Below are 15,472 nucleotides of genomic sequence, written 5' to 3' on the forward strand. Positions count from 1 at the left end.
TCAATTTTCAGTGTAGAACTCATTCTCATTAAGCCCACCATTATTTTTTTTACATTTTAATTAGAAACTTATTCCACTTGGTCACACAGCTGTGACATAATTGTTTCTGATAAAGTAATATAAATGTGTTTAGTAATTAGAGTTGTCTTGTTTATTTTAATTATACAAGCTTGTTCACGTTGGCAGATTGAGTTGGATTAATAATTAATGGAAATACAGACACTGCTGTGTTTATTGTCCTCCCAAGCAGTGAAAGGGGTTACACCACTGAGAAAGAAAATACCTGATCGTGTCTTTCTCCTCGGGGTTGGTGGATTAATATTATTTGCATGCAAATTGTGTTTTTATTTGAAAACAAGGAGAACCTGTCTGCCACCCGGAAAAGTTAATCCCTTCAGCCATGCAAAAACGCTGGGGGAGGATTTTTTTCAATATACTTACAGCACAGATGAGGTGCAGCGATTATGTACAGTATTTGCAATATGTAATTATAATCAGTATCCTTTATGTGCTGTGATCTGAAGTGAAGGTCAAAGCTGCCAACATGTAGCCTACCTTGTGGCACAGGAGTTAAGAAGGTGTCTAATTAAGCATTAAGTGATTCTGAATTATATCGTTTTTGAGGTATTCCTTATTGCCGATAAGTTCAGTGATTTCGACTCCTGCGTAGCTTCTCACTGTGGAGTCTGGATGTACAGGTGGACAAACTGCATGCAGCACCACATTGCAACACTCCTGGTGTAGCGAAGAGCGATGACTGGGCTTCACTGCTGCTCCTCCACCATCCCCAGGTTCCCCAGCCCCATTCCCTTTGGGCCAAAGTTCTTGGCATAGCACACTGCAAGAAAGGACAAGACCAACGAAACGCTTTTGCGTTTGCCGGGAGATCAGCGCTTTCAGCTGACCCGTACTTTTTCGACAGATTGGGAAGAAATGTCATTACAGCACTTTAATCACTTTGGCACCAAGCCAGCCGCATCTAATGGGGAGAAAGATCCACCAGCGAGCCGTGTTCATTTGTAGCTTCTTCGAAACATTTGGTTGCCATGGTACTCTAAGAAGTGCAAGATGAGCTGAATCTAGTTTACCCAAGCAGTGTAAATACAACCAGTCTGTTTGAAAAGCCTATTTTCAGCTGTTGCTCAGGGATAATATTAAGGTGTGTTTACTTTGCATTCAGTAATACGCCTCGTACAGAAAGATGCTACTGGAAAGACGTGGCATAGGCTAAAATACGGTTCCACATACCTCTCTATACACTTTGTCTGCAGAGGATGCAGGAGTCACTCCCTGACTTAAAGCACAGATATTCGGTTATTGTCATGAGGATTGCTACTGTAGCACAACGGGTAGCATGTGTGCATCACAGCTCCTGGGCTTTGGGCTTGGGCTTGGACCTGGACCTGGACCTGGTTTCACATCTGGCTCTGTCTGTGTGGGGTTTTCATGTTCTCCCTGTGTTTGTGTGTTCACTGGGTGCTCTGGTTTCCTCCCACCCTCCAAAGACATTCGTTTCAGGTAAATTGGGTACTCTAAATTGCCTGTCTTGTGTAAATGTGAACAAATTGTGTATTGTATTGTGTCTGTGATTGCGCTGTAGAGGACTGTCCCATCCAGGGTGGTCCCTGCCTTGTATACTATGCTTCTAGGATTGGCTCCAGACTATTGCATTCCTGTATGAGGCAGACAGGCACGGATGGATGGATGGATGGATGGATGGATGGATTGATTGATGGTTAAAAGAGGACATTGGATGGGACCCATGGAAACCCTAACACATAGTCATCAAAACATACTTCAGGTGTGCATTTTTGTGTGTGAGCCTGTGTCACATACCTTTGCAGTAGAGCTCCCCGTCCTTGTCAGTCACATTTGTGGACTCCAGGCTCTTCCCACAGATGGCACAGCGGAAGCAGGTCTTGTGCCAGGGCTGCAAACACACACCGGCAAGTAAGAGCCCTGCAGGGTTCAGTTCGGCCTCATAAAGTGGCACAAAGTCACAAAGTTGTGTGAAACTTGTCCCTGTACACTTGTGTTTATTCCTTTAGTAAACACTGTTCTCCAGAGAGGTGTACTGTGATTATTACTAGTATGTGGTCGAGACCTTTGCCCAAGGCCGCTTGCATTGCTAGACACACTACAGCAGTGGTTCTCGACCTTTTTCGCCAAGGTACCTCAAAGAGGGTGAGCCAGGTGACAGGTAGCCCCTATGTAGACATGCGATTAAGCCCGATTGTTTCAGTCTAAATTGACTCTTCATGTGGATTTCCACATGCTACACCAACAGGCACACAGAAAATTGCTTTATTATCTATCGTCATGCATGCACAAACGGTGCCAATACATTTGAAGAATGTTCTGTCACAATGACTTCGCAATTAGTAGATAGTAAGCTTGTGTTCATGTCTTCACAGCCTTGAATATTTTCACTGAAAAATGAGCAAAAGAAAAATTCTCCATATTGGATGGATGGTTCAAAGCCTGAGGTTCCCCCGCTTGTATGGTGAGAGGTCCCACCAGTTTTTTTTGCATACCCTCAGTTGAGAACCACTGCACTGCAGTAAAGTCCCAACAGTCATTAATCCTTTCGTTTCTGATAATCAGATTACAAGAGGATGGAAGGCGATTTCTCATTTTTGCTGCTGGGCGGCCAATGTTGGAGAGCAGTGGTCACACACGGAATGAAAGGCTGCAGAGGGAACGGTCAACGTTTACCTTTCCGGCGCTCATGACCTTCTCGGCTGCGTAGACGGCCTTCAAACAGCGGGGGCAGCGGTCCGATCCGCCGAACTTCTGCGCAAACTTATTGGAGCTGGGCTTCGTCGATGGCTGGTGAGCCTTGGATCTGGAGAACGAGAGGCGTTCCTTAGCTGTTCATCTCTTTCACTGCTCTGTGCGTCAAAAATCAGTGTGATGTTCTACTTTGGCGTCTATCTGGATTGCTACGTATGTGTAAGTTGCACGAACCTGAATGTCTTCTGTTTCTTAATTAAGATGCTTAAATTGAACATTGTTCTCCCACACCACTGCTTGCAGTAATTGGTATAAACAAACAGTCCATGTGGAGTAACAGCAGAGGTCTCAGGGATGGGTTTCGTTCAACTTCTCTTGGCTTATTTGCGTTATGTAAGGTTGAGACTTATAGCGCTCTGCGTTTCTGTACTCTTGTGTCGGAGGTAAAGGTGGCACGTACTCTTGCGGCTGGACACCCAGGTTCTCCGAAGGTGGATCAGAGCTGAGTGCCCCGGCGCCCTGCCCGTACCCATAGCCTTTGGGCCCATATTTCTTCCCATAACATGATTTGCAGTAGATCTCGGACTCATGGGCTGCTACTGTTGTGCTGTCCAGACCTTTCCTGCAGGCCACTGTAACAAACCAAGGCAAGTGATTGTTACTACTCAGCTGGTAGTGTAGGGATTAGAGCTACTGCCTTTGGACCTAAAGGTTACAGGTTTGATTGCCACCTCCAGCTGTAGTATCCTTGAGCAAGGTACTTACCCTAAATTGTCCCAGTAACACTACCCAGCGGTATAAATGGGTAAAATAATTCTAAGTACCTTAACATTGTAAGTTGCTTTGGAGAACAGTGTTTAGTAAATGTAAATTCTGTGGTGTTTGCCTGTATTAGCAGCTCAGCCTTCGTTTGGAACTCTACCGAAACGTCCCTACTTCTCTTAAACTGTGTGGGTTTTAACTAATCTGTGATGTTATGAACACCCTGTTTATTTATTTTTTTTAAATTGAGCTCTGCCACTGGGGCATCTAAGGTCTGCAAAGACAGAGGCTGGATCTAACGACACAAGTCTGCTGCCCGGAGGAGGCGTGACCAAAAGTTGGATAATGACACCACACATTTCCATCAGCAGAGCACTTCCCCTACAGCCAGGATATCAGCTGCTGTAGCTTCAGAATGCAATGAGCCAGAGACTCTTTTTCTGTTCTTCCTTGGATGAGAGGAGGGGTCTGGGACTGAGGGTGGAGCTCTGATTTGCCATAACAGATAGGACAGTAGACCTTAATGGTGTCAGTTATATGGGTATTTGACTCCCAGTGGAAAAATTCATCTACCGCTGTTCCTCAATCTCCCCCTGACCTTCAACAGGTCATCTTAAGAACAACATTTTTAGGAACAAGCATGTGTTTACGCACCATCCAGCCTCTGCTAGACTGAACCAACTGTGTCATGTCCCATGTTTAGAAAGTGATTCAAGATATAGCTCCTCCTATCGGACAGCAGTTGTTTGCTAGCAGCAGGCTACAGGAGAGTTAAGTGTCCTAAAACTTAGAACACTTCGCTAACGACCCCTGGGTTAAAAGTATAAATGTGCAGCAGTGCTGCAGACACGGTATGACCATTAGCGGCTCCTCTGCGAGCAGTCATCGCCCTGCCACGTGGGGTGTCGCACTCACTGCAGATAAAGCAGGTCTTGTGGAAGCTCCTGCCATTGCACTGTATCTCCTCAGCGTGGTACACCGTCTTCTCGCAGGCTGCGCATTTAGCCCCTCCGCCCCAGTTCGGCATCTTCTCTGCAGACCCGAGGCTGGATCTCCCTCAGCCGTTGCTTGACTTGTCTAGAACAGCCAAGACCGGCGTGGTACATCTGCTGTTGGGGAACAATCTTTGCGGACAATCCGTCCTTAGGCTTCCTTTATACGTTACATTTTATATATACAGGCGTTTATTTTTGTGAAAAAGAAAGGGAAAAACTAACCTTGTTACCATATCGTTTACAAATGATATGTGTGTTTTTAAATGGATAATTTACTGGAAATTGAATTTTGCTGGAATTGTGATTAGTGCACACAGTGGAGGGGATAGCTCTTTTCTAAATAATGGAATCACTTCCGCTGTAGTTTTTTCAATGACCTATAAAAGAAATGCCTACTTTATGCCAAGAAAGAAATTATGTTCAATTAGGAAACAGAAATGACCCAAGGTGAGGGATGAAGCGAGCAAAGCTGGACCCCGAAGGAACGATAACGTATCAGGTGTCAGCTACAGAGGACTAATTTCTCCCACATTGATTGCAGTGGCATTAAACAATCCAGCAGGCCTGGAATGTGACGATAAGGGTCCAGGAATAGTGTCTTTACCAAGACTTCCAGCGAACCCGTGCCAGTTCTACTCTTCTAAGCCTCCCGAACAAGCTCTTCGCAAACTGCTTTTCAGACATTGTAAGTTAAACATTTCCAAAATGTATGACTATACAAAACATTTGTCTTTCAACCTATAATTATATCATTTTGAATCCAGCACAATTTGTTGGCATAACAGTTAAGAATTCTCTTTTTATCAAGCAGTTAACATCGACAGGCAGCAATCATCCAAAAAAAAAAAAAAACAAGCTTAAATACTGGCCTTCAAACCCTTCCTGGCTTTCAAGTTCAGTAGCTGAACATATAATTTTGATCATTTTTGTAAAAAATTGGCTTCACTATTACTACTCATAGAAACATGAAGTTTAATCAGCGTGACTTCACTACCACCTGTACTCAACTGCACTCAACAAACTTTCATATTTATAACACCCCGCCACCGGCAATGATAACTTATACATGTGGAAAGTCATTTAAATATAAATGCGTTGGACTTACCCAATAAAAAAAACTTGTTGATGTGCTGGTCAGAGTGTCCCCTCCTTATCTAGAGCCACTGTATGGGACAATTTCAGCAACACTGATGGGCCTTAAATACTGGCCATCTTCCATTCACAGCCACAAAAGGCACCGAAGTAGCAGTGACGTTCAAATTAAGACAGCCTCCCAAAATAACTGTGATGAAGGCCAATGATGGCAACACTTGAACAACCCCTAGGCCGAAGCTAGGAGCTGGTAGCTACAAAAGTAATTTCACCAGAACTGAAAGGGAAAATTACCGTTTTGCTACAATGCACAAAAATTAACTGTATTTCCTTTCTTAAATTTGATACTGAAAGCAATCGAGCTCAATGGATTCAAACAACATCACGCCCATATATTACAGTGTATGGTGTACTGTCCACTGTTACAGCTGAATTTTTGGGGCATGAAAGACTCATTTTCATCTTCATTGAATTCTCACACTTTTTTTTTTTTTTTTTTATAAAAAGCAGATTTTATTTTTATGTGAGAACCTGTCTATAAATTATTCCAATTAAATCAGACAGATTTACCTAAAATATGAATTCATATACATTAATTTACACTTTTATTATACATTTCAGCTTTGCATTAACAGGTTAAATGTGCAAAGATCCCTTTATAACAAACACTACAGTACTCTTATCTACAGCCACCTAAGTAATACATGTGCAAGTTATCTAGCCGTACTTTCTGAGCAATCCATTATCTTACACACACACCCAAAATATGTTTTGTGTAATGTCTGAGTCCCGTAACACCGTGAATTTTCTATGGCACTTTTAATGCAGTAAAATGTGAGAGGATTCAATGAATCCTCGACCCAGAACACCTACTTTAACACTGTTAGTTTAAAGATATTTTGGCTTATAAAGTTTTCATGCAGTGAAAAAAGGGAAGAAGAAAAAAAAAAAAAGAATTCAGTTTGTGTAAATGGGACCTTTACCGAATTCTCCATAAAGTGGCCATCCTGTCAAACATTGCTGTAAGGACTGGTAACCTTACGTGTATGTGACGATATTTTGAGAACAAAGATTACCAGACCACAAAGCCCTGGCTTTACAAAGGTATTATTTTAGGGTTCTTACTCACAGCTGTTGTTTCTGTTTGATCTATATATGGAGCTGGTGGTCACTATGTCAAATGAATCAATGTTGTTTGTGCTAAAAGGGCGCTCCTCCAATGCTGTGTTTCTTCACATCTGCAGCGTTCAGTCAAATCACCTTCCGATGTTAGTTGAGGTAAAGGAATGAAAAACGAAAAAGCGCAAACTGCTATGATTAAGCAAAACACGAGAACAGAGTCCAGAATGCAAACCGTGGCTCATCAGCAGAGGTCATTTAGCAGCATCAGGTCTGCCGAACAGGCGCTTTTTCAGTTGTCCTCAGTGGTGATGTCAAGTTTTCTTTGCGGAATGTAAACAGCTTTGGAGACTTTCTGGCCAGTTGGGGTGAACACTGCGGTCCCAGGGGATAAGGTGGAAACAGGAGTGTGGAAGAAGCTGGTGTGGAGGGGCTGGGTTCCTTTTGGAGTTGCTATCAGTGGCTGCAAAGAGAAACAAGCCAATAAACAATCCAACTGACAAGAGAACAATAGTGCAAAATTAGCACGTATTTCACAGTGGTTATATATTCCAGGATTCTAAAGATATGAATACAGAATTACAAGCAAACTTATGGCACTTAAACTATAACTGTCACTCACTCACTCACTATAGCACTAAAATGTGTGCTAAATTAGTATCGTATTTCCATGTATGTCAGTTTCATACAAATAACACAATTTCTAAACTTAACGAGGTCATTTCATAAACCTCCATGCTCCTTTTGAAAAACACGTTTAATCAAGATATGACAGGGATGAAAGCCAAAAATTATCTCCGTGTTTTGATTACGATTCTTAGACCGCCATTACAAAAAGCAGTGCAAGAAAGTGTTACATTTATTCCTGCAGAGAAGGCCCTGTCAAACCCTTGATATTAAGTGCATAGGAAGATACACATGGTCCATTTTTCAGATATTTGCTTTTATTTATACTTTCCTCACTTGTATATTTTCTAATATTTTTGTAACAGATGAAATGCAACCTGTATTTCCACACACAGCTGTTAACTGGCAGTAAAATAAGTAAAAAAGCATCTGCTAAATAAATAAATGTAAACGTAAAATGTACCCAAACAAAGTGGGAATATATTACACATTAATTCGACTGACTGCGGCACTATTTACGGCACGTCGGGTGTTTGCAAGTGTTGGTAATCAATGCAGACATGAGGAACACTGCACATTCATGAGATAAATCAGTCAATCGATAGAGAATAAGAGTTTCTAGAGACAACATTTTGAGTCACTTTAAATTAGTTTCACATTTAATGCAACTAAAATAAAAAATGTTAAAAAAAAAAAAAGTCTTGTAGTTCTTAAAATTGGTTGACAATGGACACTGAATAGAAGGCTGTGGGGGTCAATTTTCAGGAGTTTTTAAAACTTAATGTTTCCAGTTAACAGAAAATAAATGTCCTGCAGTGGACTGTTATCCAGCCCATGGTGTACTCTGCCTCATGCCCAGTGTAGTTAGGTGTTTGATTTATTGCTATGGAGACAGCAGATCTGCCTGTTTTAACACACCTCTGGTAAAAACAAAAATATATAATTGCACAGATGTGATGGCTATTTAATCTTCCTATCAAATTATTTACAAATGCCAACTTATAGTAACCTTCCACCAAATATCAGCTTTCAAAACTGAATTTTTAAAAGAGTTAAATAATAGACTCCACAGATCAAGAGGTATTCATCAAAATTCTATTGTGCTGACTTGGTTCCTGAAGAAAAAAATAGCTTACCGGCGATGTCTGTCTCTCACCTGTTGTAAACTGAGCAGGGCGAGGGGCTGGCCAGCCTGGGACTGCAGAGGTACAGGTGACATGGGCCTGACAAAGACCATACCCCTCTGATGGAAGCCCAGTGATGCAGGGCTAGGGCTGGCCTGGTCAGGGGGTGTAGGGGCAGGTACTGCTCTTGGGCTGCCACTGGGGATCAGGCCTACGTTTTGCAGCGTGAAGTTAAGGATGGCGGGACTTGGGCTGTGGAGCCGATGGCCAGACACAGGTGAAACAAAAGGCGAAATGGACACAGTGGATGCAGGCAACTGAAGAGGGTAACTTCTGGGAGTGAACTCTTGAGCAACCGTGGACGCTGACCCTACAATATACAAAAAAGGAAAACAATAACTGTATTATATTGCTTATTTGTCAGCCTTTGTAATTACATTCCAAACTAATTTATCAGCATGACAATAATTACTATTACGGTAGCACTGACACGGGACCAAATTGCTCCAATTTTAAACATAACCTAAAAGTGACTGAGTTTACAGGTATACCTCTACGGCTGAATCCAGCCCACCCTCTGTACCTGCTGTAGGGGTGTGAAACACACTGTGACTGGAGCCTGCAGCGCTGGTGTTCTCACTGCTGGAGTCTGGAGAGTCATTGAGGTTGATGAGAGATGGCTGAGAGATGGGGATCAGGTATCCTGTAGGGATCAGAGCCTTTAAGACAAAAGGAGCACATGGTCAATCCAGTGAAGATTGCAAACACAAAGCAAAAGCTACAAAGAGTGCACATCTACAGTGTGCGTTACCTCTGCAGGTAGGTGTCCTGTGGGAAAGAGAACTTCTTGCACAGGGATAGCGCGAACTGGTGTAAGGCCAACCTCGCTCTCCTCCTTCTCCAGGAACTTTTCCACACTCTGGTCCAGCTTTTCTGCCGCTGTGCTCTCTGGGGTGTTGACAAACTCTGGGTCCAGGTGCAGGGCCCGGGGAGAAGGCCGGTTGGAACACGGCCCCCTGCGTACCTTTGGATGGGCCTGTAATGTCTCACCCAGCTCTTGGGCTGAGGTGACCTACAAAAACAGAACAAGGAGATATGCTTAGCACACTAGAGATCCTGAGAAAGCGTCACTCTGAGTGAAAAGCATTAGAACAAGCAGCTAGTTCTATGAAGTAAAACAGTAATTCATCATATACATTACCAGTAGCAACTCCTCTTAATTTCAAAATCAACATTTATTGCTGTTGAAACTGGGATTCAAGTTAATGTCATAGCTACGGTAATACCCGAGAAAAATAACAGCTACCCTGGAATTGTTGCGCTTTTTCAGGACTTTGGATGGGCTGTTCTCAGGTACACAATCAACAGCAGCACGCTTCAGAGTCAAGCCAGGACTTAAGGCAGATGGAGTCGCACTATGGCTCTTAATGGGTAGGTGGCTGTCTTGGGCTTGAGAGATACCCAAGTGTTTCTCTGCAGACATCCCTGGAGAGTGGCTGTCCTTGGTGACTTCACCCGAGGCACCTCCAGCCTTGTCCTCGAAGGTCATTGAGCGTACAGCCAAGCTGGAGGGGTGTGGCCTAACCGAAGGCGGAATGTACAGCGCATAGGTCCCGCCCATTTGGTGTTGTGGTATGAGAACTGGGATCAAATGGGAGTACTGAGAGGTGACCAATGGCATTGTTCCTGCAGACTGAACTGGCACATGTGCCTGAGAAGCACTGGTGGCATTTGGCTCCATAGTCAATGCTGTCTCTGCAGTTTTACAATTAATTTCATTTGTTGGAAAAACATTTGCTAATGTAGAATCCTGTTGAGATGTCACGTTTTTCCTAGAAGTATATAAAAAAAAGGCTGTTTTAATAAATCGCTATTTTTTTCCATGAACTGAAGAATTGAACTGTGTTTACAACACTATACTAAACACTGTACAAGTGGTGAGTGAGAGTTATAGTACAGCACACTTACTTTGATTGTTCGTCTAATTGTATTTTGCAGATGGCTGCCAGCTGGGCCATTTTGTTTGGATAGAATTCAGCATTTGACGAACTACCTAGAAAAATATATATATGTAAATACATATATTAAAAAAAGACTCAACCAAATTAGGCAACTCAATTAGCTGTAAACAACATTCTCTACCACTCACTTGGGGAAACTTTAGCAGGACTAGTGGGTGCAGAATTGATCTTCCTGCGATCTTCTTGGATGCTTTTTGCCAGTTTAATCAGAGATGGGTGTCGAGTGAAACTGTGCTTGATTGCGGCGGAGGAAAAAAGGTTCTTGGCACAGTTCTCTATGGAAGCCCGGGACTCCAAGGTTCCTGCCACAGCAGGGGAGATAGCTGATGAAGTCTCTGAATAATATTAGCAAAGGAAAGGCAAAGGCATTGTGTCATATTCGTTGAAACTGCTGGAAACAACGTGTCACTAAAACGTGAACCAACCGCGAATGCTGGTGAAATCCTCTGGGCCCGTCCACTTGAAGGCTGGCTTCCTCCCCCTGTCCTCCGTGACATGAACCTTCTTAATAAGCTCCAAGCTGCTCAGTACATTTGCAATGTCGTATAGCCTCCGGATCTTTGCTGTAAAACAGCAGCAAATATTTCTATGTTGCTGAGATATAACATAAAAATATGACATCAGCAAAGAAGACAATGCCTATGCTACATTTGACAAGATTTTTTTCCAAATTCTGGGACACCCACTTTTGAACTTGCTCTTGTCCAGGTCTGTTACATGGTCTTCACCAATAAGGATTTTTGCAGCAACCTCAAGGCTCACTACCCGTGGTGTGGAGACCAGGAACAGCATAACAAACTTCTGACTCATCACCCTTAAAGATTTGTCCTTGCGGCTGTTAACCGAGGCTGAAATAGGAATTAAATGTCAAAATCTTCCCATTGCTGTGTGTCAAAATGTAACTAAAAATTTTTTAACACAAATACTAGATAAATCCATATTTATGTCACATGGAGTGAATTTGCAATGTAGCCATCAGATTCTGAATCTGTCAGTCTTCCACTAACCTGCCCTAAATTCCACACCTGGGAGCTCTACGAAGAACATCTCCTTCTGCCCGGGTTCACTCGCCCCATCCCCAGGCTTGCATACTTGCTCATTCTCCTTCTCGTCACTGTCAAAGTCAAACTCCCTCTCGTAGCTCCTCTGCTTGATCTGCTCCATTTGCTCACCATACTTGTGCTCCTCTCCCACTTTCCGCAGTGTTGCCAAGGTCTGTGGAAGGTTGGCCTTCCCGTGCCACGTGTAGCGGTTCTTAGCTAGCCTACTGACCATGTGCAAGCTCTCTAATACATTCATTATATCGTAGATACGCCTGCGCTCCACATCTGTGTAGAGATTAAAAATAATAACAGTCTCAAAACCAATGAACATTAAAAAATTGCCAAGATCGCTAAATGCCCTTAAATCAGCTTCAGGCAGTTCCCGGGTTACGAATGTCTGACTTACATACAACCCGTAGCTACAAACCAACCCCAGTAAAGCCTATTATATTAAAAATTCAAGTTACATACAATGGTGTGTAATAACAAATGGGCACAATTTTCCCACGCGCATCAAAACATTGCGTGTCTACAGCGGTTCGTCGGCTAAGACTGTTCTTTTCAGTTGGACCACGTTGTTGTTAACAGTCTCGTATGTCTAAGTCAAAGTGTGTTATGTATTTGGCTTTAATTATTATTTTTTTTTTAACCCTTGTAACCACATATAATATAGACAAACATTTGACTAACTGACGTTAGGTACGTACAAATTCGATTTAAAGACAGACATAGGAACGGAACTCATTCGTAAACCAGGGACTGCCTGTACAAGTTAATGCACTAAATATTTTCCCTCTAGTTACACACACATATAGCAATTTATGCCTTTCTACAATTAATTTATTTCAGTCAAGTTAACACTAGTTAAAACTAATTACACTGTACTTTATTAATTTTATATTATGCTGCCTTTCACATGTTAAACTTCTTAAAGAATAGCCATACGGTATAAACATTCAAGTGATAATATGAAAATATCAAAGCTATGTCTTTCACTCGCAATATAAAACTGACCGTTCACAATAAGACAGAAATCTGAACAGTTTAAAGATTTTTTTTTTTTTTTTTTAAAAAAAGTACTTACTAAGTTCCACCGCTACATCATCAAGACAGATGTCATTGTTAAGAGCAAGGTTTGGGTAGTCCGGGTACCGTGCAAGAAATTTATGGCAGAGCAAACCAAGACTCTTCTCCTTACGACTAATTTGAAGTTTGTCGGATTCATCGCCAGTCCCAGCCTCCTGGGGGACGCAATTAAAAAAGCAAGCAGTGAGGAAAGCGATATTTGGTGGAACCCTGATGAGAACTGCCACCTCTGTATATCCTAGCAACTCTAAACCGTATTAAGCCTCATCGTCTTAGATGAAGAAACACATTAAGAAGGCAATTAAACGCAAGCGACGCGGGACGATACCGTCTAACGTCAGACGTGTTAATCGAAGAAAGTCAACACACGGAATGACGACAGAACTCCAGAGGACCTCGGCGATGCCGATTTTACCTGAGAAGAGTCGAGGGACTCCGCGCTTTCAACATTGTCCATTCTCAGCTCCTTCTCTCTGTTCCTGATCTCCGGGCTAGCAGCGCTGATGAGGATCTTAAGGTTCGAAGTAGGCGTCCAGGGCTCGGAAGCAGGAATGCCCCTGCCCTTAGTGGGAGTTTTCAGAGAGCCCATGTTGTTCTCCTGGGAGTCCGCCGACTGTGAAGAAGGAGCCGGAGCCGAAGCCTTCGCGGGGGTCTTTGTCAGTGTCTGCGGTTCCAGGAACACATCACCCTGTTTAACAAGAAAAACTAATATTCTTCTCTACAGCATCGCAAGGAAGTATTTTGTTCAGAACATTAACATTAAGAAACAATTCAAATGCCATTGATTGAAAAAAAATCTGTGAAGATGTGATTCTCTAAGATTTTGCACAATGGTTAACTGTAAGCAGAGTAGGAGAGAACAGAGTTTAAACTAACCTTCTCATCCATTGAATGTAGGCCACAAGATAATTTTATTTTAGGTGTCTGGTTCAGATTTTTCACATCCATTAAGATAGTCGTCATTTTCCACCTAAGGGGTCAACAAATCATGACAGACAGAGGCTTTAGTTTACAACTTACACTTCTTTAGCCCTGTCATCACACACACACTCATTTTACAGAGAGAATTTTTGCCGAGCGATCCTAATTTGTCTTCTTAGACAAAGCTTTGTTGCAGAAAGCCACTCCTCAGCTAAAACGACAACATAATGTTTATAACTAAAAAATTAATATTTAACAAATTATCGATGAACGTAAAAATTGATCGTAACACTACGGTAACTCCAGAGAAAACCAAGATTTGACTGACACACACGCAGACGAACCACAAAAAAGAACCGCCCGAACAACACGCCCCCTTGACCACTCAGCCAATGAAAACGAAGCGGGAGTTAGCCCGAGGTCAGTCAGACTGTCCCGCGCAGGTAGATGATATTTTAAATCTTGGCGCGGAATATGGCCGGCGCGGTGAATTGCACAGCACCATAACCCGGAAATGGGCAAACAGAGTAGCGAAAGGACCAGTTTTGCCCTTCGCAAACCCACACTGGGACAATTGCGACTCTGGAAACGAGCGAAACGAAAGTGCTGCTTGTTTGAGGAAAACGTTTACTGTTCGTCATTGCTCGTGGTCGGAAACTTAACTCTGTCTGTCCGGTGCGGCTGCATGATAATATAACGTTTGAATGTATAGAGGCTGAGTGAGTGAGTGTGGATTCATCATGAGCTGGAAATAAGGCGGGAATTAAGGTCATTCTGATTCTTTTTTTTCAGTATTAACGTAACAAATCCTCGTCAAGAACAGGGCTCTACTACCGTGACGGATGGGATGTGCAATGAACTAAGAGATCGCACAAGATTTCTGACGCTTAAGTTAAGACTCAAGATCTCAAACGTTTCTCATCCCAGCAGTAGTACTTCCCTGCCCACAAGTTACCGTCAGTTAAACGTGTGTTTTCCTTCTGTCTACACACACAGCACGTAACAAAACTTGTAAAGTTTCTCTTTCTTTGCCTGCTGACTTGCAGCAATACCAATAGAATACCTATATAATAACGATAATATATATAAGTATGGTCAAACCGAGTTATAAATCTACACATCCTACAGCCGCTTCCTTGAAAACCCAACTAGAACTTAGTTTTAACTAGGAGGAGGGGAAACTTACCGGACGCCAAGTCTCCAACTCACTCAGAACTGCTTGCAATCCATGGAAAAAGGGTTATACCCGGAAACGTAGCAAAAACAGGGGAAAAACGTCACAATCACACAAAGAAAGGATAATTATTTTCTTGTTTAATTACGAACAGAAAAAAAATAAACGTGAAATTAAGAGGACCCCGACACTGAGAACACTGCATAAATTTGCTTATCACAATTAAAAATATCTGGCTAAATATCACAAAACCTCTATGTGTTTAATGTAAAAACGACACAGAAGTTAATCCAACATTTATCCAACTTTAAAAGAGTGAAACAATTTCGTGACTATTTGTCCCGCCTTACGTACTAGAAAATGTATAGGGCGCGCGCATTCCCGCCCCAGCTTTACGCTAACATTCTGCCAACCAATCAGAGCGACCGGAAGTGGTGGAGGGAGGAGTTTCTGGAGGGAAATGTACACTGCATGGGCTTTACAGTGTTACCAGGGGTTACTGGAGGGAGGGAAAGGTTCAATGCATGACTTTTACTGTGGGTTTTTGGAGGGAAATGTACACTGCATGGCTTTACAGTGTTACCAGGGGTTACTGGAGGGAGGGAAAGGTTCACTGCATGACTTTTACTAACTATGTATGAGTTTCTAGAGGGAAATATACACTGTGTGACTTTCAGTGTTTGCTAGGAGGTACTGGAAAGATTCACTGCATTCACCATTATTATGTCTCCATTTGTAAAATCAAAAGCTTAATTAAGCCTGTGCAAAGAATGTC

The 15,472-nt window shown here is 42.5% G+C and overlaps 2 protein-coding genes across 5 annotated transcripts; both read right to left on the reverse strand.

Annotated features, from left to right (window-relative positions):
* Positions 1-764: 764 nt before the first annotated feature.
* Positions 765-4,522, reverse strand: csrp3 (cysteine and glycine-rich protein 3 (cardiac LIM protein)). The gene is made up of 5 exons (XM_018763166.1): positions 4,411-4,522; positions 3,194-3,365; positions 2,716-2,845; positions 1,837-1,930; positions 765-838 (listed from the first exon to the last, which is right to left on the reverse strand). Exons 1-5 carry the CDS (start codon positions 4,520-4,522, stop codon positions 765-767), a joined length of 582 nt encoding a protein of 193 aa, XP_018618682.1.
* A 2,064-nt stretch (positions 4,523-6,586) lies between these two features.
* On the reverse strand, positions 6,587-14,830 carry e2f8 (E2F transcription factor 8). 4 transcript variants are annotated; one of them, XM_029256361.1, is made up of 14 exons: positions 14,710-14,830; positions 13,479-13,572; positions 13,018-13,266; positions 12,601-12,757; positions 11,481-11,801; positions 11,160-11,321; positions 10,899-11,036; positions 10,602-10,808; positions 10,421-10,505; positions 9,759-10,284; positions 9,264-9,524; positions 9,036-9,171; positions 8,485-8,822; positions 6,587-7,164 (listed from the first exon to the last, which is right to left on the reverse strand). In XM_029256361.1, exons 2-14 carry the CDS (start codon positions 13,563-13,565, stop codon positions 6,994-6,996), a joined length of 2,838 nt encoding a protein of 945 aa, XP_029112194.1. In that variant the 5' UTR covers positions 13,566-13,572; positions 14,710-14,830; the 3' UTR covers positions 6,587-6,993. The 4 variants fall into 4 exon arrangements, with proteins under 4 accessions (XP_029112194.1, XP_018618965.2, XP_029112192.1 ...); XM_018763449.2 differs by having other exon boundaries at positions 10,602-10,775; positions 13,018-13,290; XM_029256359.1 differs by having other exon boundaries at positions 13,018-13,290.
* Between the last annotated feature and the right edge of the window lie 642 nt (positions 14,831-15,472).

Source organism: Scleropages formosus, chromosome 11 (genome assembly GCF_900964775.1).
Source record: "Scleropages formosus chromosome 11, fSclFor1.1, whole genome shotgun sequence".
Classification (NCBI taxonomy): Eukaryota; Metazoa; Chordata; class Actinopteri; order Osteoglossiformes; family Osteoglossidae; genus Scleropages; species Scleropages formosus.